At 40.5% G+C, this 27,315-nt stretch overlaps 1 protein-coding gene across 10 annotated transcripts in view; it reads left to right on the forward strand.

The window, feature by feature from the left end:
• The window catches only part of CPVL (carboxypeptidase vitellogenic like), a 195,769-nt gene that overhangs the window by 93,594 nt on the left and 74,860 nt on the right, over positions 1 to 27,315 (forward strand). For all 10 annotated transcript variants that reach the window (XM_073009015.1, XM_073009010.1, XM_038004781.2 and 7 more), the window contains 5 exons: positions 3,893 to 3,959; positions 17,897 to 18,019; positions 18,420 to 18,551; positions 23,889 to 23,987; positions 25,531 to 25,704. In XM_073009015.1, coding sequence (XP_072865116.1) covers positions 3,893 to 3,959; positions 17,897 to 18,019; positions 18,420 to 18,551; positions 23,889 to 23,987; positions 25,531 to 25,704 — 595 coding nt within the window. The remainder of the gene's footprint in view (positions 1 to 3,892; positions 3,960 to 17,896; positions 18,020 to 18,419; positions 18,552 to 23,888; positions 23,988 to 25,530; positions 25,705 to 27,315) is intronic.

Below are 27,315 nucleotides of genomic sequence, written 5' to 3' on the forward strand. Positions count from 1 at the left end.
ATTAAATGAGAAAACTCTGTGTCATGTGCCAGGTGGAGAGGATCATGGCTCAGCCTCGCTAGATGTTGAATGAATGCAAAAGAGGCTCCCCTCACCGGCTCCAACAGAGCAGCACTGCCAGGATTCCTGTTGCTGAGCTTGTGTCGGTCCAGTGCAGGGCAGGTGAGCCCCAAAGTGGGGCTTAGCCTGTGAGGAGTTTTGGCTTTGCCCGGAAAAGAACTCAAGGGTGGCCGGGTGTGGTGGTTCACACCTGTAATCCCAGCACTTTGGGAGGCCGAGGCAGGCAGATCACCTGAGGTCAGGAGTTCCAAACCAGCCTGACCAACATGGAGAAACCCTGTCTCTACTAAAAATAGAAAAATTACCTCTTCTTGGTGGTGCATGCCTGTAATCCCTGCTACTCAGGAGGCTGTGGCAGGAGAATCGCTTGAACCTGGGAGGCAGAGGTTGCGATGAACTGAGATCACACCATTGCACTCCAGCCTGGACAACAAAAGCGAAACTGTCTCAATTTAAAAAAAAAAAAAAAAAAAAGAGAGAATTCAAGGTGAGATGGAGGTAGAATAAAGCAGCTTTATTGAAGGGGCAGTGTTACAGCTCCATGTCTACTCCTGCAGGGCTACTGCCTAGTCAGAGTAGCAACTTAGGGCAATTTTGCAGTCATATTTAAACCCACTTTTAATTACATGCAGATTAAGGGTTGGTTCATGCAGAATTTTCTAGGGAATGGATAGTAGCTTTTGTGTCTTTGGGTCATTGCCATGGAAAGGGGTGGTAACGCTGGGTTGTTGCCATCACGATGGTAAACTGACATGGCCCACTGATAGGCATGTCTTATGGAAAGCTGCTTCCACCCAGGCGCTGTCTTAGCTAGTCCTCAGTTTGATCCAGCATCCAAGCCCCACCTCTGTATTAGAGTCCCATCTCCTACCTCATGTCCACTGCCAGTGACTGTAGGTACACTTTGCTTGGCTTTGGTTGGTATGGAGCTTTTGCTTAGATTACCTGAAACTCGATTATCCTGAATGTTGCTTGTGTTTATGATTATGCTTCTCAGTCCATTAGAACTGACCAGATTCCAGTGCTGTCTTTGGGTCTACAATGCATGATCATATCCACTCACCTTTTCTGCCCTGCATCCACCTGATCTCTGTTTAAAAACTTATCTGAGGAATAATTTTCTTGTAGTCATTCTTCCTTGCAATCTCTGTTTCTCTTTTTGGTCCTTTAATGTACATTTTTGCGAGCAGAGAGCCCTCAACTAAAATTCTGTTTATTAGACAAGTCCTTGGCACAATGCCAGCAAGGTGGCCAAGTGGAATCACCAGGAAGAAGCATGCTTCTTGTGCCATGTAGCTCTTGTACCTGAATAAATGCATGGAGTGTGCACGTGTGAACACAACGCTTGTGTATTATTATTATTATTTTTGAGACTGACTCTCAGTCTGTCACCAGACTGGAGTGCAGTGGCGTGATCTCGGCTCACTGCCACCTCTACCTCCCAGGCTCAAGCAATTCTGCCTCAGCCTCCTGAGTAGCCGGGACTACAGGCACCCACCACCACACCCAGATAATTTTTGTATTTTTAGTAGAGACGGGGTTTTACCACATTGGCCAGAATGGTCTCAATCTCTTGACCTCGTGATCCACCCGCCTCGGCCTCCCACGGCATGAGCCACCGCGCCTGGCGACTTACGTATTTTATATATATATATGTTTAGCAGTTCTGCTTCTAAAATTTGTAATTTCATTTGGGCTTGATGCTAGATTTTATTTTCTAGAAGATGCTCACCATGTAATAAGAAGAGTTCTTGACTAAAATACAGTTAAATGAGCAAATGGCATATGCAAATCTAATTTACTAAATTTACTTTTTTCATTCTTCACTCTCTTTTAAGAAAAGAGAGTGCTACCATGCTACCAAGTGCTTGCTTTAAAAAAAAATAGCCAATTTTTTGGCTGTGAAATCAAAACTGTGAAATGAAACTTGATGATAATTTCCTCAAGTGGAGCCTTGCCTTGGAAACTTGAGCTGGAGAATCCTGCCATTTTCGAGATAGAAGTAACCTGGGAGATTATCTCCAAATAAGACTGTCAGATAAAACACAAAATGCCCAGTTAAATTTGAATTTCAGATAAACAACAAATAACATTTTAATGTGAGTATATTCCATGCAATATTTGGAACATACTTATACTAAGCCATTATTTGTTATTTATCTGAAATTCAAAATTAAACCGTGTCTTATGTTTTCATTTGCTAAATCCAGCAACCCGAATGACTCTCCAGCAAATACTACAAGGAAATAAGCTTTAAGCTAAAGCCAAAGACTTAACTGAGATTTACTATGCTAAGTTATCTATTGCCATTCCAACAAGCAGGAAGAGAGAAAAGGAAGTAGATTTTAGCCTGAAGGTTGGAGAGGGAAGGGTGGAGAATGAATGCCTATTTTTATCTGCGTTCTAAAGCCAGCTTATTGCCAGCACAAACATAGAAGCTATAAAATACAGCTTCTCAGATTTAGTTGCTATAAAGGCCACTATAAATAATGAATACAGAAATACAACAAAACTCTACAGTAGTGTTTCATGGTGAATTTTTATGCAGCCTTTGAAAATTAAATATAGCTAGGATCATAGTGATTGTAATGACCCAATTTTGCCTCTTTGTAACCCTTGAACTTCACCATCCTCCTGGGTTTTCAGAGCCTCCTTGCCTTTCATCTTCCCTGGATGGTTCATGGCTTTTAGTGTCTCAGCAGGAAGCTGGGCCAAAAACCTCCCCTAGCTTCGCAGGCACTGCAGTCTGGGTCAAAAAACTCATAGAGCTACTGAGTTTCACAAGTTTTTGTTTTCCTTTTTTTTGAAATATTTTGTTCAAGTAAAGAATCATTTAAAAATCCACTGTCTTCTTGCTTACTATGAAATCACTCCTTGAGTCTGTTAAAATCTATTTCATCACTGAAGTGGCTATTGGCATTCTTTTGCTTTTTTTTTTTTTTTTTTTTTTTTTTTTTTTTTTTTTTTGAGACAGGGTCTTACTCTGTTGCCTAGGCTGGAGTGCAGTGGTGCAATCTCAGCTCACTGCAACCTCAGCCTCCCGGGTTGAAGTGATTCTCCTGTCTCAGCCTCCCAAGTAGCTAGGACTACAGGTGCGCACCACCATGCCTGGCTAATTTTAGTAGAGATAGGGTTTCACTATGTTGGCTAGGCTGGTCTCAAACTCCTGACCTCGTTATCTGCCCGCCTCAGCCCTCCCAAAGTGCTGGGATTACAGGCGTGAGCCACCGCCCCTGGCCAGCTGTTGGCATTCTTTAGTAAATGTGTTTTTCTTTTTTTTAGCCCAGAGGCTACTATACATTTATTTCAATATCTGTGGCCATTTGCTGTTTTTCTTTTAAATTATAGTCATCTTACAGTTTTTATGTTCTTTGGTTATTAAAATGCTGACATTCTTGGAGCTCCAGCAGAAATATTCAGAGTCCCCCACAGTGGGGATTGGTAAGCAACTAAGATTTCCCTCACTTCACCACAAATCTGGGCTAATGGGATCATAAAGTTTGCAGAACTACCTCCAAGAATTGCTAAATAACATGTGAAACCTGTATTATTTGCTCAAGGTGCCCTCAATAGTTAGATGATCCAAACTGGTAACTCAGTGATTTGGAAACATGCCCAGAGTATTGATGGCCACTTGTCCAAACTTCTTCTTATCAAAGTAAGCCCACACGTATTATGTAAATAAAATGTCCTACAGGAGCTCATAGCAGAGTGGTATCTTATTTCAAATGTGAAACCTATTACCAAAGGGTTAGATTTGATATCCTAGCATGAAGAGTTCCTGAATCATTTTTCTGATTAATTTGTATTGTTTTTGTTCTTCTTTTTGCAGTGCACTAATTCAGTTTTTCCAGATATTTACCGAATATAAAGATAATGACTTTTATGTCACTGGGGAGGTAAGTAGAAGTCACGTTTCCTTGTGTGCTTCAAACATCACCAGAACTGACATATATTATGAGTGTAGTTTGTTCGTTTAAAATCTATATACATATATACATGTACACATACATATCAATATTGATTCAGCCTATATTCAGAATTCTCCCAATTATCAAAATACCCTTCATAACTTTTTTTTTTTTTTTTGATTTGGAATTTCACTCTTGTTGCCCAGGGCTGGAGTGCAGTGGCGCGATCTCAGCTCACTGCAACCTCTGCCTCCCGGGTTCAAGCCATTCTCCTGCCTCAGCCTCTTAAGTAGCTGGGATTACAGGTACCTGCTACCACACCTGGCTAATTTTTGTATTTTTAGTAGAGATGGGGTTTCACCATGTTGGCCAGGCTGGTCTCCAACTCCTATTCAGGTCTCGTGATCTGCCTGCCTCGGCCTCCCAAAGTGCTGGGATTACAGGCATGAGCCACTGCATCTGGCCCTTTCATAACATATTTTAAATCCCAGGACTCAATGCATGCTCTCATATTACCATGGGTGCACTAGGTAGGCTCAGTCACCTACCTTGTTTGTTGTCCTCGTCATTCATGGTGATGATTTGAAGAGTCCAGGCCAGGTGCTTTGTAGAATGTACCATATTCTGAATTTGTCGGATTTTTTCCTTAGTGCTTAGGTTATGTCAAAACATTTGAGCACGAATATTACATAGATGGTGTGTACTTTCTGGTGCCTCACATCAGAAGGCACATGAAGTCAGTTTGTCCCACTGTTGATGATGCTAAACTGGATCCCTCTGTCAAGGTGGTGTCTGCCAGATCTTGCCATTGTAAAGGCACCTGTTTCTGTTTGTAATTAATTAATAATTCAAGACCATTTGAACACTGTTCCCTCAAAAAATGCCACCCAGTAGTTTTAGCATCCATTGATGATCTCTGTCTGAATCAGTTATTACACTGGGGGTGATAAAATGGTGAGTTTTCTAATGTATCTTTCTGTGGATATCACTTGGCATTCTTCCATAGGGAAAATTTTTCCCTTTTCCTCTTATTACTTACTTTTAAAAATAGTACTGTGGATTCACAGACTGTTATTTCTATTTCATCTGTTAAAATTTGTTTTGTTTTTGATGCTTACATTGTTTTAAATTTGGTCACTGGAAACCCCTCAACTGGCTCCTGTGCCCTTTTTACAGGTCCCCCTTAGCCTCCAAGCATGTCCTTGCTTTTTGACACAAATGTATGTTCCAGAAGCATCTTGTACTTCTTGTACTTTCCGTGTCCTAGCCTTGGAATCAGTCAGTTCTTCATGGAATGCTGGTTCTTTTTCATGGGGAATGGCATTTAAAAAGCAAGTGCTAAGCACTAAGTGGCCCATTGCTGCTGGGATGTGTCTGTGGGCAGAGCTAGGAAACAAAATGACTTCATACTAATACCCATAATTCTGATTCCGTACCACAAGGTTCTCTTCTCTTTTCTCTGTTCCATATTTGTTTACCCCTTCTCCCACATTGAGGGCTGTGGTTCCTAATGACATCAGTGTGTTTCCTCTTTTGCTTGCTTCTACAATATGCCCAAAATGGTTTCAGAATTACTACATGAGTACCATTACCAACAAGAAACATCAAAATTACTTTTAATAGTTTTGCTGCAATTATTTTTATCCTTAAATTGTATCTCACTACACACTTACAATCAAAGTACTGTGTTTAAAAGTTAAAAGAATTCTATCTTTTTAAGGGTGATTCTGTTAAAATTTAATACACAGTTACATTCATTTGTCTATGTTGGTTTCAATTTTAGGGTTTGCTTTTTTCATCCTTTTTAAGATTATTTTAAAAATAGGTACCAGCCAATCATTTAAGAACATAGGTGCAGTTCTAGCTGCTAGGAATATAATGGTGAATAACACTGAAAAACTACAGAAAAAATCCCTGCCCTACATTCTAGAGAGGTAGACAGTGATAACTAAAATATGTGCTAGGTACTGTACCATCAGGCAGTGACAAGCATCATGAAAGAGATGCAGTAGGGCAAGGGCCGGAGAGTGAAGGAGGTGCTATTTTAGATAAGATTGTCTGGGCAAGGCTCTTTGACAAGGAGATAATGAGCAGAACTCTGAATGATGTGGTGGGGTAATTTCTGCAGTATCTGTATGAAGAGCTTTCCTGGCAGAAGAAACAATGAATGCAAAGACTCTCCAGTGGGGACAGGCTTGGCAGGTTCAAGGAGAAGCACAGAGCTGCCGTGGTGGGAACTGAGCAGAAAGAGGCCAGTGGATCCTGCAGGGCCCGGCTGCCTGTGGCAAAGAGTTTGGACTTCATTCTAAGAGTAATGGGAAACCATTGAGGGTCCAGTGTTCACTGAAAGAACATTTAGAATCGAATTCAACTGAGCACAGATATATTGAGTATCTGCTATGTTTGAGGCACTGGACAAATATTAGGAATTCAGTGATTTATCAGACGTTGACTCTGCCCTAAATCTGAAGGTCTAATAATTACAATACAGATGAAAGGCACAATTAGAGAAATATTATCTCTGATCCATGAATCTTGAAAAAAGAAAAAAAAGTTAAGAAAAAAAATTAGAGAAGTAACTGTAAAGACTAATAGCCACAGGAAGGGTACCAATAGCTACCTCAGAATGGGATCCTCAGGAAAGGCCAAGCAGAGGAGATGGCAGTGAAACCAATTTTTGAAGGATAAATAAGGGTGTGTTAGTTAAGGTTTTTTTGGTTGCAAGTGACAGAAACCCTATTTAAAGGAGCTTTAGTGAAACAGGACATTGATTAATTTAACGTCAGGTGTGGCTGGATCTGGTTTCCTGAGATTCCTGAATCTCAGATGATCCACTTGGATCTCATGCCTATCGTAGAACTACCAGCTGGACCCAGGTGGTTGGAATATACAGATTGGCCAGAATGGTGCCTGAGGCCCACTCCACACCCTGGAAGGGTAGGGACCAGGATGGGGGCCCTCATACTCTGAACCATAAGGCCTGAGAGTAGGAGATGAGTGGTCTCCAGAGGAAGATCCAAGTGATGATGCCAGAGGAAGGGCTGTAAAGATGCTGGCAAGCATGTCTGCGATGTACACTTTCAGGGAGGGAAAGAGGAAAATGGTCTGAGTTTTTCCAAGGGAATGGCAAGTAACTGGAGCTAGCAACTTCTTCTCTCTTTTTTTTTCTTTATAAGCTATTTGGAAGGGATATTCTGACTGTTTGGCATACTACACTTTAGGTTTTTAAAGCCAGTTATGCAGTCAGGATGACTTAGAACCTCTCCTGGTAATTTCTGGCTGTTCCTTGTCTTTTAACCAATTTCAGAGCCAGGTTAGGAAAGTGAATAGGAAGTGACACTCCCCATTATTTGGCAAAATATTTGGAAAATGCCCATTCTCCGCCTCCTACAGAAGAGTGATCTACTTCGTGTGTAATGCCTTGTCTTGCAAATAATGTGGTGATGTCGTTAACCATGATGCTGATGTTGATACCAACCATGATGTTTGGCAAAGCTGCCAAATCCCAGATGAAAAATTTGACTTGGTTATTTCACATCTGCCTTGTGGTTTTATGCCTATAATTTCCTAATGTGTATAAAAGAGGACACTTTTCTTTTTACCTTCCTTGCTGCCAGGATGAATACTTTTAGGGAAACCTGTGCCTTCTGAGTGATGAAGGAAGATGTGAGGTAGAGATGCCGTTGTCAGGAGTTCTTCCCTGAACTACATGGGATACGTTCAGTCTGGGGGCACTGCTCTTTCTAGAAGAAAAAAACACTAAATAATGATGCCTTGATGGTTTATCATGACTATTAGAATGCTGTGTTTCTCCAGTCTCGTTGGTCCCATCTGGGTTGTCTTCTGTTTTAAGGCCATGTGGCAGAAAAGAGAAGTGGAAGGCATTCTGGATTAATCATTAGGAGCCCTGGGACTCAGGGCTGGCTTTGCTCCTCCCTGGATGATTTCAGGAAAGTCTTTCAGCCTCCCTGGGCCTCTGCTTTTCATCTAACAATCAGAGGAGTTGTTCAATTAGATCACTTACAGGGAGATTTTGCTTTACTAGAAGTTCAAATGCAGTTATTTAGACTTACTCTTTAAGCATCTGTGTGTAATTGCAGTTTTAACGTAGTACCTACCCATTTTCCCTCTCGCTGCTGCCACCACCAAAAAAAAAAAAAAAAAATTCTTCTAGATTTTTCAAGAACGAAAATTCCCTTCTCTTCTAAACTCTTAATTTTCTCACACTCTCAGGAAAGCTGAATAGTGCTGCTCAGTTTGCAGAGCCATCTTCAAAAAATAAATGCACAAATTCAGAATGGTTTTCTGCTTTTCAATGTAAATGCACCACACCTAAATATCTTCACATTTGTGTGCTATGAATGAGAGGAACCTGATGCTCAAGGGGTCTGGAGCAGCTGTTCAGAACCTTGATTTGATGTAAAGGAGTCTGGAAATAATAATAGTACCTACTGCATAGGGTTGTTTTGAGTATTTAATTAGATAATCCTCCTCAGATATTAGCCTAGTGACTGTGGTGAGTACCCAACACGTGATGACTACTATTACCATTCATGTTGAAAAGCTGGGTTAATATATTATGACTCCCAAGCACACAGCCTAATGCCTGTAGACAAGAGCTGAAGTGTTAATAGAAGCTCCGCTAACTCGTTGCTGGGATATGGCATTGTCCCCTCTACTCTATGTCTATGATTTTGAATCATTTTTAAAAGCAATAGTTACTTTGTCTAAAAAAAAATGGAGCTTAGCAGTTGACATTAGAAGTTGTGCTTGTTTTTTATATGGGCAGCAGCAAAATGTGTCAGGACCCACCCCAGTCTTCCTGCCTCGCCATGTGGATGATGGTGTGGCTACACCAGAGAAAGTGGCGTGGGCCTGCCCTCAGCGCAAAGGAGAGAGGAGAAGCTGCTTTGTCTTCTTCCTTCTCTTCATTTCTGCCCAGAACACCAACTGGAATTAATTTTCCCTAAAAAGAGACAAATGTGTCTGTAAATCACCCTCCACAAGACATGAAAAAAACATACTTCAAAAAGAGAAACAAGCTGCATTTAATTCCCATAATTAACTTTCTTTATAAGTGTTATCCTTTCTGAGCCAGTAACTATTAGTGAGATTGCCCTTGTTCTTGAGGCACAGACACATTTAGCATCCTCTCAATTGTATGTGAGCCCAGGTAGAAGTTAAAGCAAAACAGCCCTCACTGGAAGGCAGGCAGGTGACGATCAGGGGGACCGCCCATTGTTCTCTGAGCCTGTGTCTTCATGTGCCGCTCAAGGGGAAGAGTCAGTGCATGTGGGAGGTTGTGGCAATGGATGGGAATGTTTCCAAACTAGCAGGGCCTGTGGTTAAAACCGGACATCTCTTCTCCATCAGCAAAAAAGGGCAGACTCTCTTTATAAACAGTTTTGCAACCGTAATTTATTTGAGGACCCAATAGAGACAAAACTTTGAAGCTATTTAAAAATGAATTAGGGAGCTTAATGGGCTACTTTATCTTCATCTGCATGGGTGAAGTCCCTGTTGGAAGTACAGTGTCTGACGACCTTTACCGAAGTCATGGCCCATTGGGTTAGGTGGCAAGCGCCCAGTATGCGAGAGCCATGTTTATTTGTTTTATTCGATACTAAGCACAGTGCATAATGATGATTATAGAATGAAGTTCATGCAAGGCTGCCTTTAGATAAAAATATTGATATTTCTTTCCTGCATCTTTTCACCTCCCCCACCCCGACTTTTTTTTTTTTTTTTTTGAGACGAAGTGTCATTCTGTTGCCTAAGCTGGAGTGCAGCGTCACGATCTCGGCTCACTGCAGCCTCCAGTTCCCAGCTTCAAGTGATTCTCCTGCCTCAGCCTCCCAAGTAGCTGGGATTACAGGCACATGCCACCATGCCTGCCGAATTTTTGTATTTTTGGTAGAGACGGGATTTCACTATGTTGGCCAGGCTGGCCTTGAACTCCTGACCTGGTGATCTGCCCACCTCAGTCTCCCAAAGTGCTGAGATTACAGGTGTAAACCACTGCAGCCAGCCCCTTTCTTTTTTAAAAATTTTTATTTTAGGTTTGGGGGTACATGTAAACGTTTGTTACATAGACAAACATGTCACAGGGATTTGTTGTACATATTATTACATCACCCAGGTATTAAGCTCAGTACCCAGTAATGATCTTTTCTGCTCTTCTCTCCTCTGTTTCATTGCCCTTCTCTTCCTGCACTATGTCCCGGGCCCTCGGGACTCTCCTTTGGCCTCCCTTGTTTTCCAGGGCCATCCTCCCACCTCAGTCTTCCTCTCCTCAGTCTGTTGTGTACAAACTTCTATTTCTCCATGCTTCTTCCATCCCTATCATGATTGTTCTGTTTCTCTCTCCATTCTGACTTGTTATCAGCTCATTGTTCCATAGAAAGGATCTGATAAATTAAACCCAATATGGTGGACTCTCAACATGTTTGCATTTGAGTAAAGAGAGAGCCTACCTGATGGATAGATATTTGTAATAGGGTAATGTCAAGCAGTGACATGCAGTGGGGTGGCAACCAAGGTGGGGTGGGAGAGCGATTCTAGAAGTAGGCCTATGATTATTAGCATTCTGTGTAAGCCTGTACCATCATCCTATTAGCCCGGGCTTGGGATCATTAAATTTAATGGCTACAAGGGATCCTTCAAGAACATCTAGTTCACGTATTTTATCTATAGATTTTACTAGAGAATATTTATTGAGAATGGACTGTATGGTAGACTTCATGCTAAGCACTGTTTTATGCATTACCTCATTTAATCCTAACAGCTGCCTTAAAAAATAAGTGCTATGATTATTCTTCCCATTTTACCGGTGAGGTGACTGAGGCTTAGTGAGGTTAGGTATGCCTTACCAAGGTCACCCAGCCAGAAAGTGGAGGAGCCAGCATTGGAACCTAAGCAGTCAGACTCCAGAGCCTGAAGATGGTGGTGAAGAAATGAGCTAGTGGTGCAGCCTTGTTCACCAAAATGCTTGTTCACCAAGCTGGGTGCTCTCACCTTGAGCTTGCACTGTCTCCAGGACCTGCTTCAGATTCTGTTTGTGTAGAAGGAAGTCAAACGTCCCCTTCCATATTTAATGCTGAAACTCTAAGGTTATCAACCTTACACAAACAGAAAAGAAGTTCCCTAGCTTCTTGAATGTCTTTCTGGCCAAGACTGTTTTAATCATAAAGACTTGACTTTGATCATTAAGTTTTATAGAGTAAGTGGAAGTTTCAAGTGATATAAGGACTTGAAGTCTTTGGAATGCAATTATTTCTCAAGGCTTGGAACTTGCTGAATTTTATTAGATAACATTCAAGCTGTTTTAACTCTTGAACCTATGACAAATCTCTATTTTCAGTTATGTTCATCTGCACTTGCCAATATTTTCTTTTAGAATTGAAAATGGATTTGTGACTATTTAATGAGTTTAATATTACAAAAATCAAGGTTTAAGCTGTAACCGAAGAACTGAATAAGGGTATATGGAAATGTGTGCAAGTTTGATCTCTGGCTTTTGTACAGCATATCCAAATCAAGTCAATACATATATACTGAGGTTGCATGGAAAAGAATATGCGTAAATCAGAAGTCATTATAAGCTTTGTCAGGAATGAATTACCATGCTGGAGCAGGCAGCATAGAGACCTAAATAGTACTTTATTAGATGAGATGTTTAGGTTGGAAATGAGAAATGCTAAGTTACATCTATTATGCAGCTTCATCCTTCTGAATTGTATCTACAGTGAGCAAACAAAGATTCAGTTTGTTGACTGTGGCCCGGTGTGTTCAGACTCTTTATTTAAAAGTCAAATTAACTGTAGTCTCCATTTTAAACAAAAGGGTTTATTCATCTCATTGAGTCACCTGGCTTCATGCTGGATTTCTCCAAATTGGCACTGAACTCAGAGTAGGTGGGAAAAGGATGCATCTTGTTCACCCATGCCTGTCAATGATGGCTTTTTTTTTAAGCAGTATCTTCTCAATAGAAAATAAGAATATATCATTTGGGAGGCAGCATGTATTTTTGCATAAGTTTATGTGACTAAAAATTGGCTATAGATCAAAATGTTTTTGCTATAAGTCTATGCCTGTAGATTTTGCAAGTTTCTTTTTAAGCCCATATTCCAAAAGAAATAGATGCTTTGATAAAGTCATATTCTTGTTGGAAGGCTTTTTTTTTTAATTGCAGCAATGTGGTCTTGAAATTAGATGACGCATGGTCTAGAAATGTCTAGGAAATTATAGAGATTACCACAACACTGAAATTCCAGCTTTCCTCATTCATTAATTTTCTAAACTGACCATTTTAAGACCACACTTCTCTCTTCAGATAAAATAATGGTACTGAAGGAAATAAGATTCTACCCTAGGCTAGATGAAGCCACATTAGGTCACCCTAGCCTAATCTTGCCCTCTTGGCTGCTACATGGTACCCATTACACCGAGGTTTTCACCAGATTTTGTGGCTTTCCTGGGGTGTTCAATGTGTGTATAAAGTTCTCTTTGAGGCATTTAAGCTGTCTTGTTCCCTCTGGTCTTCTCCCATAAATGGGTGGCAGCTCTATCGTAGTCTGTGCCTGGGATGAGCTGGAGAACAAGGGAATGATATGACTGATTCCAGAAGGGCAGTGCGCCTTGATTCCTTCTGGGGATACAGAGGAGCTCTCACCAGCCCAGTAGTGAATTCTTCAAAGAAGGATTTTTTTTTTCTCCTGTGTAGCTAGGGAAAGTGGGGTTCAAGCAGGGCAAGGAGCTTAGAGTGACCCTCAGGGTCCTCAGTGTACCATTGCTGAAGTTGACAACTCCCTCTTTGCACCTGCCAGGCAAAGGATAGGAACTAAGGCCTGCGGATGGTGAAACTTTGTGTCCAGGTTTAGCTGTGTCTCATTTCAAAAGCCATTGCTCATTATCACTGACAAAGTTCTGAATTTTTTTGCCATGAAATGTGTACCTAGAAGCAAGGCAGAGAATGACTGTATAAGTGTATCTATTTTTTTCCTACTAAACTTCAGAGAAATGTAGTCAACTGAGAGTAGCTTAAACAATAGTAACTGCTACCATATGTGAAATTTCTGTAAGAGGACATTGTTTCCATTTTAATATTATTCTCTGACACTGTTTGTTTTCCTCTGGAGGAGCTGATTGAAGCTGGACTTTAGCTATGAAATCTTTTTCCCTTCCTTGAAAGTAACCAAATGGCAGGTTACAGTAAGTAGGCTATGTATGTTGTTGAAACATATAAGAAAAGAGAGATTCAGGCAAAAGACACAATTACAGGTTTTCTCTACATCCAATTTCATTGTGTTTTTACACATCTGGATAATTAACCAAACATTGCATTCTCTCTATTTTTACAAGTACAATGTGCTCCTCACGGGGTTTCCATCAGGCTGGAAAAAAAAAATCGCAGACCAAGATTCAAAACTACTATTCAACTATGATGTTGAGGCCTTTTTCTCTCCTGGGAGAAATAAAAGATTGAGAGCTGAATTCTGAGATCCTTCTGATGTAGGAGGAAAATTGGAAGTTTATTACCTCTTTAAGCTCCAGCAAATACAAGCATGTACAAACACACCCTAATACCTCTGTTCCTTCTTGTTGGAGGTCAGCTCGAAATATGGTCACCATGGGAAAAATTAACCAAGTAAGAGCAGTGCTGGAAATTGCAGCTTGAAGCTCCTTTAATAATTAGAAAGGAATAATAAGGACATCCTAAAATTCTGATGTGTTGAGTGCTAACCTAGTTTGAATTCTGTTCGATGTGTTATGTTTATCTGGCTGAGTTTCTCCTTCGACAGTCCCTGCCAAATTCTAAAATAATATGTGTTCAGATAGTTTCTGGCCACACTTTTCCTCTTTCTTTTTAAAATGGTTTTGGTATTGCTTTGAGCTTTTATGAGGCCAGCGTCTGATCCCATGTTAGAAGGTTCGTGTTAATTCACAGACTTCAGGGGCTTCATTGACCAGCTGCTGCCCACACTGGTGAACACCATGGAGAGGTCAGAGAAGCCATGGGACCAAGAGTTCTTGTTGTTGTTGCTGTTTTCATTAGAACTCAGAACAAAAGAAGCAATAGTTCATAAAATTACAGAATCACTGTTATAAGCCTAAGGGACCATATAGTCGATTTCTAATCCATAAGGCAGTCACACCTAAATTCTTCCCCCGAAATATGGGGTTCTATAAAATATATACAGGAAAAGGCAAATGAGGTAAAATAAAACATACTTGATTTATTACCCAGTTGTCTTTTGAAGTACTTAATGGCGGTCAGAGAATCATTAAATTGAGAAAGAAATGATTCAAAAAGAATAAATGAGTCTGATCTTGCCAAAAAAAAAAAACACACACACACACAAAACTCTCTCAACAAGGAGAGTGAAAATAATTGAAATTTTATTACAATGTTTCAGTGTCTGTTTTCCATAGAAATAATTCTATAATTTTCTTCTCTGTGACAGCCTGAGTCACTCAACCAATGGAATGATTAATGAAAAAGGCAATGACGGATTTGTCACACTGACACAAAGCAAGGAAGTGTGTGATAGTCATTAGAAAGTTAGAAAAAAAAACTGTGAGGTTGGCAGATGTGGACTGAATATTGAAGAATTTCATTTTGGATATGGTTGTAGTACTACTCATCTCACTGTTTTGTTTTTCATAAATGATTAGCTTAGCAAGCCTGGAGTAGATAAACCCAAGATGTAGTCCCACCTTAGGGGACCTCAGACCCATGGTGTATTCCAGGACCATTGACTGTCCAGCCTGGGCAACAGAGCGAGACTCCGTCTAAAAGAAGAATAATGATGATAATAATAATGGTGGCTTTTTTTTTTTTTAAAGAGTATCTTCTCAATAGAAAAGATTTCATTGACTGAAATGCAATTAGATATGACAAAGGGGAGCTGCGGAGACAGCCAAGCCAGGGTAGAATTCCAGCCAGGCATGTGAATGAAATGCATGGGCCCTTGTTTTCATCACTGTAAAATATTGGAAAATAATGTTTATCTTAAACTGGCTTAAAGTAGGTAAAGTAGCCTGGCTCATAGTAATGCTCAAAAACTGAGTGGGTGTTCCTTCTTAATTCCCTGTCTGGATGTATCCCAGATACCCAGATACACATGATGGTCACTGGGGGAAGGTGCCATAAAAATGCAGATGTTTCAGCCTACGTTTCTCATGACTACCTACACAGCAACTTAAAGTACATGCCCTTCCATGTCAGAAAGTGTCAAGAGAGATGTTTTATTACCAGGTCTTATAACAAGAAAATTGGAGTGATAATGTCACTGGAAGATAAACTTTTTAGCATTTGTACCAATTTCTGATAGGGAAAAAGTATTTAGAAGTAATGCCAGATAAGTCATTCATTTATCAAGTATGTTTTTATTTACCTACTTCGTGCTAGGCAATGTATACATTATGGAAATCATAATCTAAGAAATGGTAAACTTTGCTCTATCATGTGTCAGTCATGGTTTCCATAATATAGTTTTGAAAGCAATTGTGACCTTTATGAGGGCAAGTTTTGTGCTTTATTCATTTTTGTGTCTCCTCAAGTATCTAGTATAATGCCTGTTATTAGTTCGTTTTCACACTGCTGTAAAGATACTACGAGAGAGAGAGAGCATGTGCAGGGGAAACTGGCTCTTTTAAAACCATCAGCTCTCGTGAGAACTCCCTCACTATCATGAGAACAGCATGGGGGAAACTGCCCCAGTGATCCAGTCACCTCCCACCAGATCCCTTCCTCAACACGTAGGGATTACAATTGGAGATGAGATTTGGTTGGAGACACAGAGGCAAACCATGTCAATGCCTTTGACAGAAGAATTGCCCAGTAAACTATCATTGAATAAAGACTATATAATAATACATTTTTACTAGTAAAATGGTTACTCAGGGAAATATGCTTTTTGGTCATTTTACAGAAATTTTATTTGATAAATGTTCACTTATTGTCACTAACAAGAGAATGTAGCACAGTTAGACAACAAACCAAATTTCAGACATATGGACATATCTTTATATTACACAAGGAAGCTGAAATATACTTGCAAGTATGAATGGATAAATTGCTTTGATTCAATACTTTGTCTAAATAATTATTATTGCACAAGAGAGCTGCATCAATGAGGATATCTTGGATAAATTACATTAATGGCATTCTTTTATCATTGCTTGGAAGGAGTTTAGGTTTTGGAGTCAGTCAGCTCAGGTATAATTCTGGCTCTACGACTTAACCTCTCTGAGCCTCAGTGTCCTCATCTGGAAATGGGAGTAATGATATCTTCAGCATATGATTATGGTATGGATAAAATAAGAGCTTTCAGGGGTTCCCAGCCTTTGAACTTACAGACCCCTGGAGAGCCTTGGAGATGTTGTGAACTCACATGTATCCACATAGTGTCTCTAGTCTGTTTTGAATATAGATGCATTGCTCTTTTTCAGGTGTCTGTGGATTCATTTTAAGATTCATTAATTCAACAACTATTTATTGAGCACTAACAAATACATGCATCAGTCATAGTGGACTCAAGTAAACAAAACGGACAAATGTCCCTGTATTCACGGATCTTATATTCTAGTATGGGTAGGAGCATAACAGTATATGAGATAAGTAAGTAAAAGTTTGTTGGAGAATGATAAGTATTAAGGAAATAGGAAAGAAAAAATATAGGAAATTGAGAGAATTTGCCATATATATGGGTGCCTGTGAGAAGAGCATTCCAGGTGGAGGGAACAGCTAGTCCAAAGGCCTGGCAGGCATGTGCCTGGTATGTGCAAGGAATAGCGTGGAACCCAGTGGGCTGGAGAGGAATGAGCAAGAGGGTAGCAGGGGTTGAGGGTAGAGAAGGGAGCAGATCATGCTAGCCCTTATGCCTTTGCTTTTGGGAAGATGGGAAGTCATTAAAGGATAAGGGCGAAAGAAGGAGGCCAATGAGGAGGCTACTGCAGTCATCCAGGCCAGAGATGATGTGATGGAGAAGGGGTTGTGGAAGACATTGGACTCTGGACAGATTTTGATAAAATAGGTAGAGCTGACAAGCTTGGCTGATTGACTTTTGTGGAATATGAGAGAAAGAGAGATATAAAGAATGGCACCAAGATTGTTGGCCTGAGCAGCAGAAAAACAGAATTAACATGAATTGAAAGGGAGGCTGCCTCAGGGTTGGGGATTGGGAGCTTTATTTTGAACGTCTGCAGTTTAATATTAGACATACAAGTGGAGATATCAAGAAGGCAACTTTTGATGGAAAGAATGCAAAATGCAAAATTATTTGAAAAATATTGCTGAGTCAATAGTAGCTCTTCCAGCACAGTCTAAAAGTAGAACTATTATCACATTTGTTGGGGGAAAGATATCTACAAAATATTTTGATTTTGAAAAAGGACCTTGTGCTAGAAAAGGTTGGAAATAGAGATGAGTTTAAGTGAAAATTTTAGTGGCAGTAAATATTATTTTCCTTTCTACTAACAGAACATGTATTCCATTAGTACATGTTGATTTCAAAATTTGCAGCATTATCAGATTTTGAAATCTTAATTTTGAACTCGAGATTTTTTTTCCCTCTAATCTTTGAATGGAGCTTTCTGGTAAGAGATGCCTAACACATGGCAGAATTGTGTTCTCCCAAGTTATTTTATTTTGGAAGGAAATTAGAATGTTCACTTATTACATGTTCACTTGTGATTTTTTGTGCATCGAACCTGTACATATCATGTGGTGCTATTTGAGACGACAAAAGAATTGGAAGACAGAGGTTTTTGCTATTATGGAATCTATAATGCAGGGTTAGGAAACAGATGGTATACCTCATGTAGAAAGATTGCTCCTTCATTGTTATTTTAATTAACTTAAGTACATTTAATTTTACTAGCATCCATTTGTGACTGGCCATTTCAACATCTGTCCTTCTCAGTCTTACGCAGGGAAATATGTGCCAGCCATTGCACACCTCATCCATTCCCTCAACCCTGTGAAGGAGGAGAAGATCAACCTGAAAGGAATTGCTATTGGAGATGGATATTCTGATCCTGAATCAGTAGGTGTCTCCTTTTGACTTTCTATTTTGTCTCTTAGAGAGATTAAAAGCCTTTTTATCAGATGGAAGTCTCCTCTTAGAGGTCTAACTTGATAAGGGAAATATTAGTTGACTTTATGACTTAAATCTCTTAATTTTTACCAAATGTTTCAACGTATCAGTTTACTGTGTCAGCTTACATTGGCTGTCAGTGCAAATATGTGTGTGTGTGTGTGTGTGTATTGTGTTGTGTTCTGTTGTGTGTGTTGTGGGGTGTATATGGGTGTGCATGTAATTATCCTACTTGGCTAACCAGCACAAGATTAACAATTACAAAGGATTATTTCACCAAGCAAATGGGCTTCCTTAAGGTCTCTTTTTCTCCCTTTGTGGCATTGATGTGTATCTTTTTTGTCCTCAGATTATAGGGGGCTATGCAGCATTCCTGTACCAAATTGGCTTGTTGGATGAGAAGCAGAAAAAGTACTTCCAGAAGCAGTGCGACGAATGCATAGAACACATCAAGAAGCAGAACTGGTTTCAGGCCTTTGAAGTGAGTTCTAGGGGCCTTGTGCTGCCCTTGAGCAATTAAAACCATCTGGGGAGGGGGGCGGGTCAGTAGGAACACCTTGGTGCTCAGGCATTTTTTTGTTAAGAAGGTATATCTCTGTTATTCCATTTGAGATCGGGAGGCGAGGTGAGTGGCCTTATAATAAAGAAAAGGACTGTCTGTGTTCCTTTGAATTTACTTTGGCTATATTTTAAGCCTGAGATCATCTTGGAGTGTTTATCTAACTGTGTCTTTCATTAACTGTTTTGATTTCTTTAAATACTGTGGAGGCCCTCAAGGCAGACCCTATCATATGGAAATCAGAAGAAAGGCAACCCAGGAAGTGGAGGCATATGCTTCACCATCTGCTCTAAACCATGTAGAAGAGTTTTATATCCACAAACAGGGTTTCAGCTGGGAGAAATGACCACAGTGTGTAACAAATGACATGTGACACACGTGTCAGGAACAAAGATCATAAAGTGTAGTAATTTGAAACTCTTACAAAGGGGCATTGGTATTTGTGCATATCCTTACACTGCTCACCTCAAATCAAACTTGAGAATAAATAATTATGTTCTTCACTCTTTTCTTTCTCGGTTATTTAAAATGTAAGAATATACTAAATATTAGGATACAGGAAGTTTTTTTTTTTTTTTTTTTTTTTTTTTTTTTTTTTTGGTCAATGCAGACAGAGCTATGTGTAAACAATCTCCCTGAGAGGCTTTTTGCCACATCTACTATAGAGCCATCGTGTTTGACACAGTAGTAAATGAGGCAAGGTCTGAATTTTGAGAGCTTTAATTTGTTTGTTATTAGACACATTCTGTAACAGTATATCTAATGTTGTTATTGTTATTAAAGCAGAAATCTGATATTAAGTCTTAAGAGCACGGCAGATCAGCCAGTTCAGGTCAAAATAGGAGACATGCAACCTTGGAGAGAAGGTGGAGGATAACACAAAGTTATTTTTCATTTTACAAGTAGGGTGTCAGGACACTATCAGAAATCCACCAAGGCAGTGGCCACCCTTGCTGTGAATTCTGATAGCAGCTAGCTGTGCAAATGGTTGGAGCAAAGGGAGTCCTGAGCCATCCTATTGAGCTCCACCAGGCTTTCCTTTCTCTGAGTCAGGACACTAAATGTGGCTGCAAAGTGTGGATTCAGAATTTGTTGTGTAATTATAAACACAAAGGAAGAGGGGTCTCCTGGGGGACATGTAGGATCATGCTTCCACTTGCAATGATATTATTTTCAAGAACTTTCTGCTGTGGTAGTCAGAGAGGGGACAAATGAGTGAAACTTCAGTATTTAGAATTAATACCAAATTTTATGTGGCATGAGACCAATTTGCAAATGATACATTTGATATGTTTTTAAAGAAGCACACAGGGATAAAGCAGTGTCAAGAGCAAGAGCATTTGAGAGCCTCATATTGAGAAAAAAAGTAGAAAGATGACTGGTACATAATGTAGCAGGCTAAACACCTACAGGATTAGTGAAGCTGTAGAAAAGTTCAGGTATGTTGTGTATTCAGAGATAATGAGAACATGACCCATGAGGTTAGAATCTATCCCAAATCGGATACATCAGAAACCGGAACCCCAAGCAGGCAAAACCTTTGAAGGCTTGGAATGTCTTTTTGACCATTGGTCCCATATCTTGAGTGATGAATTAAAACAAGACCTTTGCTTTTTCAAGGAAAATAGATAAAATGATACTTAGAACAGTAAACAGCTTGTGGTTGAAATGTGTTTCAATGACTGCAAAGGAAGACTGCAACAAATCCTGAAACCCAAGGGAATATAAATGTCAGAATCTCAAGCCTAAAATGATAAAACCTGTTTGATGCTCTGATCCTTTAAAATGATTTAATTAATCAAAGAGTAGTAACTCAGAGCTGGAGAGTACTCTGGAGATAGGTCATCTACTGTCCCTATGCATTTACATGCACACACAGACACAGATACACACACACACACTCTCTCTCTCTCTCTCTCTCTCTCTCTCTCTCTCTCTCTCTCTCTCTTACTGGTGAGGGGAGAGAATGCCGAGCCTCAGAGGATAGCAATGAATTGCCGAAGGATACACAAATGGATTGTGGCAGGCCAAGGACTGGAATTGTTCCCCGCATTTCCACCACAGTATTTCTCCTATGGTAATTTGCAGGCATTCTATAAAAATCCTGGGGTGTCTTAGATATTCTGCAAGATATAAAATGGCTGATCCTCTGTCCAGTATTACCTCCTTTTCCATGATGATTTTCTGAATCACAAAGTTCTTAACTTCACAGGTCCTAACCACCCATGTTATTTTTTTGACAACAACTGACCTTTTTTTTTTTTTTTTTTTTTTTTTTTTTTTTTTGAGATGCAGTCTCACTCTCTTGCCCAGGTTGGAGTGCAGTGGCAAGATCTCGGCTCGCTGCAGCCTCCACCTCCTGGGTTCAAGCGATTCTCCTGCCTCAGCCTCCCAAGTAGCTGGGATGACAGGCACTCGCCACCACGAACAGCTAATTTTTCTCATTTTTAATAGAGATAGGGTTTCACCTTGTTGGCTGGGCTGGTCTCAGACTCCTGACCTCAAGTGATCTGCCCACCTCGGTCTTCTAGAGTGCTGGAATTATAGCTGTGAGCCACCGCAACCAGCCAACAAATGACTTTTAACTCTTTCTAAAAGCAAAGTTATTCTTCAAGGTTGACTTTATATTTTATTTTCCCATTGGTGTTGAAGATAATTTCTAACAATGAGTTTCAGAAATCATGTGTGCATTCAGAATGACCCTGGCCTATGGTGCCCCCTCTGGGTGAACATATTAGAAAAAGGCACCTCCTCTGTGGTGATGCAGTCCTGTGGGTTCAGGACTGGGCAAAAGCAGATGCCTCCATTGTGTGAGGATAAGAGGTGGCCAGTTCTCCAGATGCAGCCCTGAACCAGGCTGTCCAGCTCAGCAAGCAGAACTTTGGCTGGTTCCCTGTCCTTCGCACCCCTTAGCCACAGGCATCACCATGGAGCTGCACAACCAGATGTGGGGCCCTGAGCAATGGTAGCATTGGTAGAGAATACTTACTACCACCTCCACCCACACCGCCTTCTACGGTGATAACCCTTTTCATTCTTGGCCTCTATCCCCATTGCAATAGGAACTTGAATAAGTTCTTTCATATTTGAAAAAGAATATGAATACAGGCCAGGCGCAGTGGCTTATATCTGCAATCCCAGCACTTTGGGAGGCAGAGGCGGATGGATCACAAGGTCAGGAGTTTAAGACCAGCCTGACCAACATGGTGAAACCTCGTCTCTACTAAAAATACAAAAAAAAAAAAAAATTAGCCGGGCATGGTGGCAGGCGCGTGTAATCTCAGGTACTCAGGAGGCTGAGGAAGAATTGCTAGAATCTGGAAGGCAGAAGTTGCAGTGAGCTGAGATCTCGCCACTGCATGCCAGCCTGGGTGACAGCGCGAGACTCTGTCTCAAAAAAAAGAGAATATGAATACAATAATGAGACTATTTCTCAAACATTGAAACATGGCCAGAAGGAATTGGCAAGTAGGAAGCATTGCAGGCTGACTCCTGGGAGCCAGTGAGTGCGTGGTTGAGCGTACAGGCTCAGGAGTTGTGGCCTGATCATCTCACCTCTGACGTTATTAGTGGGGTATCCTCGGCAAGTAGCTTAAACTCATGTGTCTCAGTTTTCTCACCCATAAAATTAGAATAATAATACCATATCTGATAAGAGACCTAACTTTGTACTTGATAGATTGTTTTTAAGATGTGCTGACTTCATTTCTTAGAATCCTTTCATAAGAACTCCTTACAATGTAATATCATCATCAACAACCCCCCTCCATGTCTTCAGCCTCTTGCTTTGCCGGAAACTGGCTCTCCCCTGATGATGCTGCAGTCCTTGTGGTCCTCTTGAGTGGGGGCTGTTCTCTCTCTTAGTTTCTCTGTATCTCTTGGTTCATAGGTGGAGTAGGTGTCTTCCTTGCTCATCATGTCATTTTCAGATCATGTTCCCTGCCTCCTCCTAAAGCATTGAGCTTTGACTCTCCTGTCCTCAGACAGGGCCTCTGACCACTTCCAATTGTGTCTGTCTACCAACCCCTGGTTACTCTCTCTCATTTGAATAGCTGAGCTCCTTCCTCCCTGTCATGCTCTCCAGCATTATTCTTGTCATAATTCCTGGTAACTGCAGGATCCACATTGATGATCCTTTTAGGACGTGGTCCTTGGTGCCTCAGCCTCCTGTTTTTCAATGATCATGTTCTCCTCTTCATCTTAGCTGCTGATTCTCATACCCTAAAAAGCTGGCAGCTGATCCACAATCACACATTCAAACATCTTTCACCAACTACCACCTCCTGTCCTAGCTCTCTTCCGCTAATGTACCAGTCTTACAGCCCTGCACCCTCACTACCTTTCAATCCATTGATCCTCCTGCCTCTACACGATCTCTAACACCCTTAAGTCTCCATTTCTCTAATTACCTGTCTTCAACCCAGGGTCAGTCATTCCATACATTTCCAAGCCCAAACCTCTTTTGCACTTCTTCCGACTCCTTTGGCTGAACCACAGCCCTGGCTCAATCTCCCTCTCTGCCAGGCTGTGCTTGTCTCCACGCAGCTGACGATGGCTGGAGGAAAGCATGCAACCATGCTGATTGCTCTCCCCCTCAGCTGGTGACTGGGTTTTTTAATGTCAGCCCAAAGATAACTTCCACCAGCTCCAGAAACCCGGAGCTGCACCGTATCCTCCGTCTTCTCTCCATGTCATCTGGTGAGCAGTTCATGATCCATGTTAAGGCACCCTTCCCACAAGGTTTACTTCCATAGGCAAGGCCTTTGAGCTCACTGTGTCCTCTGCCTGGAACCTTCCTTCCCCTGGATGTCTGCGTGGCTTTATTCCTCTCATCCAACATGTCTTTACTCAAATGTCACCTTCTAAGTGAGATCCTCTGTGACCTCCTCTCCACAGTGTCCCATACACACATGCACACGCATGATACTTCCTACTCCTCTTTAGTTTTCTCCTTACCATTCCCTAACATACTCAAGATTTTGTCACTGTCTACCACATGACGTAATTTACTTAGAAATGCTTATTGTCCCCCGCCTAGAATGAAAGCTCTATGGGGGAGGACCATTGGTCTGTTTTGTTGATGGCTGTTTCTCCAGTGCCATGGCAGTGTCTAGCACAGAGAATATGCACAATAAGTGGGCGCTGGATGAAACAATAGAGGAATGAAAAAGTTGTTGAATAAAGGAAATGACAAATGTCTGCACATTTTTACCCACGCTCATGTTTTCTTTCTCTCTTTCTCCCTCTCTCCCAACCTAGATACTGGATAAACTACTAGACGGCGACTTAACAAGTGATCCTTCTTACTTCCAGAATGTTACAGGATGTAGTAATTACTATAACTTTTTGCGGTGCACGGTAATGACAACATTTTAAAAACCATAATAATGTTTGCTTAAAACTTTTGGCAAAAGCGAACTTCCTTTGATTTGGGAAATATTATAGATGACTTTATACTAGACCAGCATGTCCAAACTGTATTGCGTGATGTGGTCTACTAACCCGTAGGATCTTTTCCTCATCAGTGTTGTATATGTTATAATCTGACCACTGAGAATGTGTGATATTTCAGATAACTCAAAGCAACTTCTGATTAACATAATTTCCCCACAGTAGAGCTTGTTATAGAGGCTTTTTTGTGAAGGACACAGGCTGGGATTGGAGTTCTGGGTCTCAGGTCCCAGAGCTTCAAGTCTGTTTACGAGTCTCTTGAAAATGCCCACATTCTTTGTTCTGTACTTAAGACACTTGGATAATCAAAACTGCCAAAGCCTTAATGAAAATATTTGCTTTGTCTTACTTTTAACTTAAGAGGTTTAATGCATTTAGTATGGCCCTTACTTCAAGCCTTCTGGAATATTTCTCAAAGTATTCAACTAGTTTGTTTCATAAAAGTAGACCAAAGTTGGTATCCTTTGTGTAGAATTAGTCAAACAGAAGGAGCCAAAGTAGGTGTTTGAATTCGTATAATCTTTGTCTAATGCTTATGACAATGCATTCTGTTTTTTAAATTGCCTGATTTATGAACTAGTTTATAAATAAAGTATGTTAGTTTCAGTGGAATTCGCCAGTGCTGCAGTTTTGGATTTAGGTTCTACCAAGAGAAAAACATGTGGTAGATAAGACAGAAACAAAATTTGTGATATCTTTTTTTCTTTACAACATAATATATTCATAGTTAGCAAAAGTTGTTGATGAAGCACAGAGTTGTCAAACTCAAACTTTAACAGTTTTTTAAATCCTTGTGTAACTGTTTTTTTAAAAAAGCATTTACTCCTTTCTTTCAGTATAATGATTATTACAGAGACTTTATTGCAGTTTTTTTTTTTTTTAATGAGCTTCATGGACAACTTTTCTTCTGTCTTGTGTCCTTCATAAAGCATCATCTCTTTTCACATTTGACATATTTTCCCCTTTATTATAGTTAATCCAGTTTTGTGTGTGTGTGGTTTTAATAAACAGCAGAACACAGAAAAGAAATTCTTGGCTTTAAATCCAGCATGCCACCACCCTGGCCCTTGTGATCCATTTGACCTTCTTTCCAAAGAACCACCAACAAGGAGTGAATCGATTTTGATAATCTCACCTCTTTTGTTTTCTCAATCTTTGCCTCTAGAGGGGTTGCTAATGGGAGTCACAGATTGCAAAATATTAGTTTCTGCAAAGGAAAATCCTGTATTTGCTCTAAGAGTATCACATCATTCAGATTTCTCGTTAGTAAAAAGATTCCACCTAAATTACCTCGAAACCTCTGAGTTAAAATTTCAAGAATGGCGACAAGTTAATAGTCCCATCACATTTGTTCATGTTGTATATTATGAGAAATTCACAGCTTTTCCCAACGTGCTGTTCCTGCCACCAATCATGTTCCCTATGTCTTTCCGATGCCCCCTTCTGCCAGGAACCTGAGGATCAGCTTTACTATGTGAAACTTTTGTCACTCCCAGAGGTGAGACAAGCCATCCACGTGGGAAATCGGACTTTTAATGATGGAACTGTAGTTGAAAAGTACTTGCGAGAAGATACAGTACAGTCAGTTAAGCCATGGTTAACTGAAATCATGAATAATTATAAGGTAAGAGAGCTCTTCAGTTATTATTTTAGGAACTTTGAGATTACCAAGAGCAGAGGTAATTTGTAATTTGAGTCCTGCCTTTTTTTTTTTTTTTTTTTAACTTTTATGATGTGTCACTAACATAAATACTAACCCATTCTTTGTTTGATTTCCAATTCAAAGTTTTATATTGTTTCTTTTAATTTAACCTCTTTTGCCGGTCGTGGTGGCTCATAACTGTAATCCCAGTGCTTTGGGAGCCTGAGGTGGGTGGATCACCTGAGGTCAAGATTTTGAGACCAGCCTGGCCAACATGGTGAAATCTCCTCTTTACTAAAAAATACAAAAATTAGCTGGGCATGGTGGTGGGTGCCTGTAATCCCAGCTACTTGGGAGGCTGAGGCATGAGAATCACTTGAACTCGGGAGGCAGAGGTTGCAGTGAGCCGAGATCGCACCATTGCACTCCAGCCTGGGCAACAGAGCAAAAACTCTGTCTCAAAAAAATTAAATTAAAATAAAATAAAATAAAATAATTTAACCAGTTTCCCCTGATCATTCCTTAAAATGAAGTTCCCTTTGTCACATACCATTTCTCATCCTTTCTTGAGAAAGGAAGAGTTGCAGAGCCAAAAAGATGACTGACCATGTGTAAGAGCCAGATTTCTGTTATGTATTGCTTTGTTACATTAATCCCAATGATGTCAGGGATAAATGAAATCAACTGGTTATTCTAAAAATGCATTTTACCTAATGATTGTATTCATTTACTTTACCCAGCCACAGTGTTTTGAGTCTCTCCTTAGGCTATGAGGTTGAAATGATGAATGAGAAAGGGTCCTTGTTTGGAAGCAGGTCAAGTCAAGCCACTATGCTCTCTGGTTGAAATGCTCTGCCTCTGCTGCTGGAGGTGCCAGTGGAGAGTGAGGTCACAGAAAAGGAGCCCTGGAGGTTCAGGCAAAGAGGCATGGGCCGTAGAACTCCCACTGGGAGGGAGGACACCAAGAGCAAGTGACATGGGGAAAGTCATCCTGTGTATTATTTCTTTCCTCGTATTACACTCTCAGCTCCTCCTCTGGTCCTCCAGTGCTGTTAGCCTTTGCCCGAGGGATCGTCTCTGGGGCAACTCTGAAGGATGCCTGTACTAATGATTGGGGAGACCACCACTGAGTGATCCACTTCCTCCCTATATCCTTTTTTGAATGAACAAAAAACAGGGCAGTCAGCTGCCCATAGGATTTTTGAATGAATTAGAAAAAAGGCATCCTCTCCTCAAGATACTTTATTTCCATCTTTCAGAAATTGTCCTGATATACTACCTTAGTTAAAACCAGACTCTTTACTGCTATTTGCTGGCATGATGAATATTCATTTCTATAATGTCTGTATTAGGAATGGTGTCTCTTATTAATGTTCAGTGCACAATCTGCAATACCATCCAGGGAGTCCCTGGCCAATGCACCCTAACTAGACTGTGGTTTAGAATATGCCAGACCTAGGAGGCCCATTTTCGGGTCCTGCTCCGAGTACAGTGTTGGACACATAACCATTGTTGAAAATAGTCTGAGACCAATGCTATGCCAAGTCTACAAACCCATTATAAACCTGCAAAACTTGATGATATACTTACTTT

Source organism: Chlorocebus sabaeus, chromosome 21 (assembly GCF_047675955.1).
Source record: "Chlorocebus sabaeus isolate Y175 chromosome 21, mChlSab1.0.hap1, whole genome shotgun sequence".
NCBI classification, from domain to species: domain Eukaryota; kingdom Metazoa; phylum Chordata; class Mammalia; order Primates; family Cercopithecidae; genus Chlorocebus; species Chlorocebus sabaeus.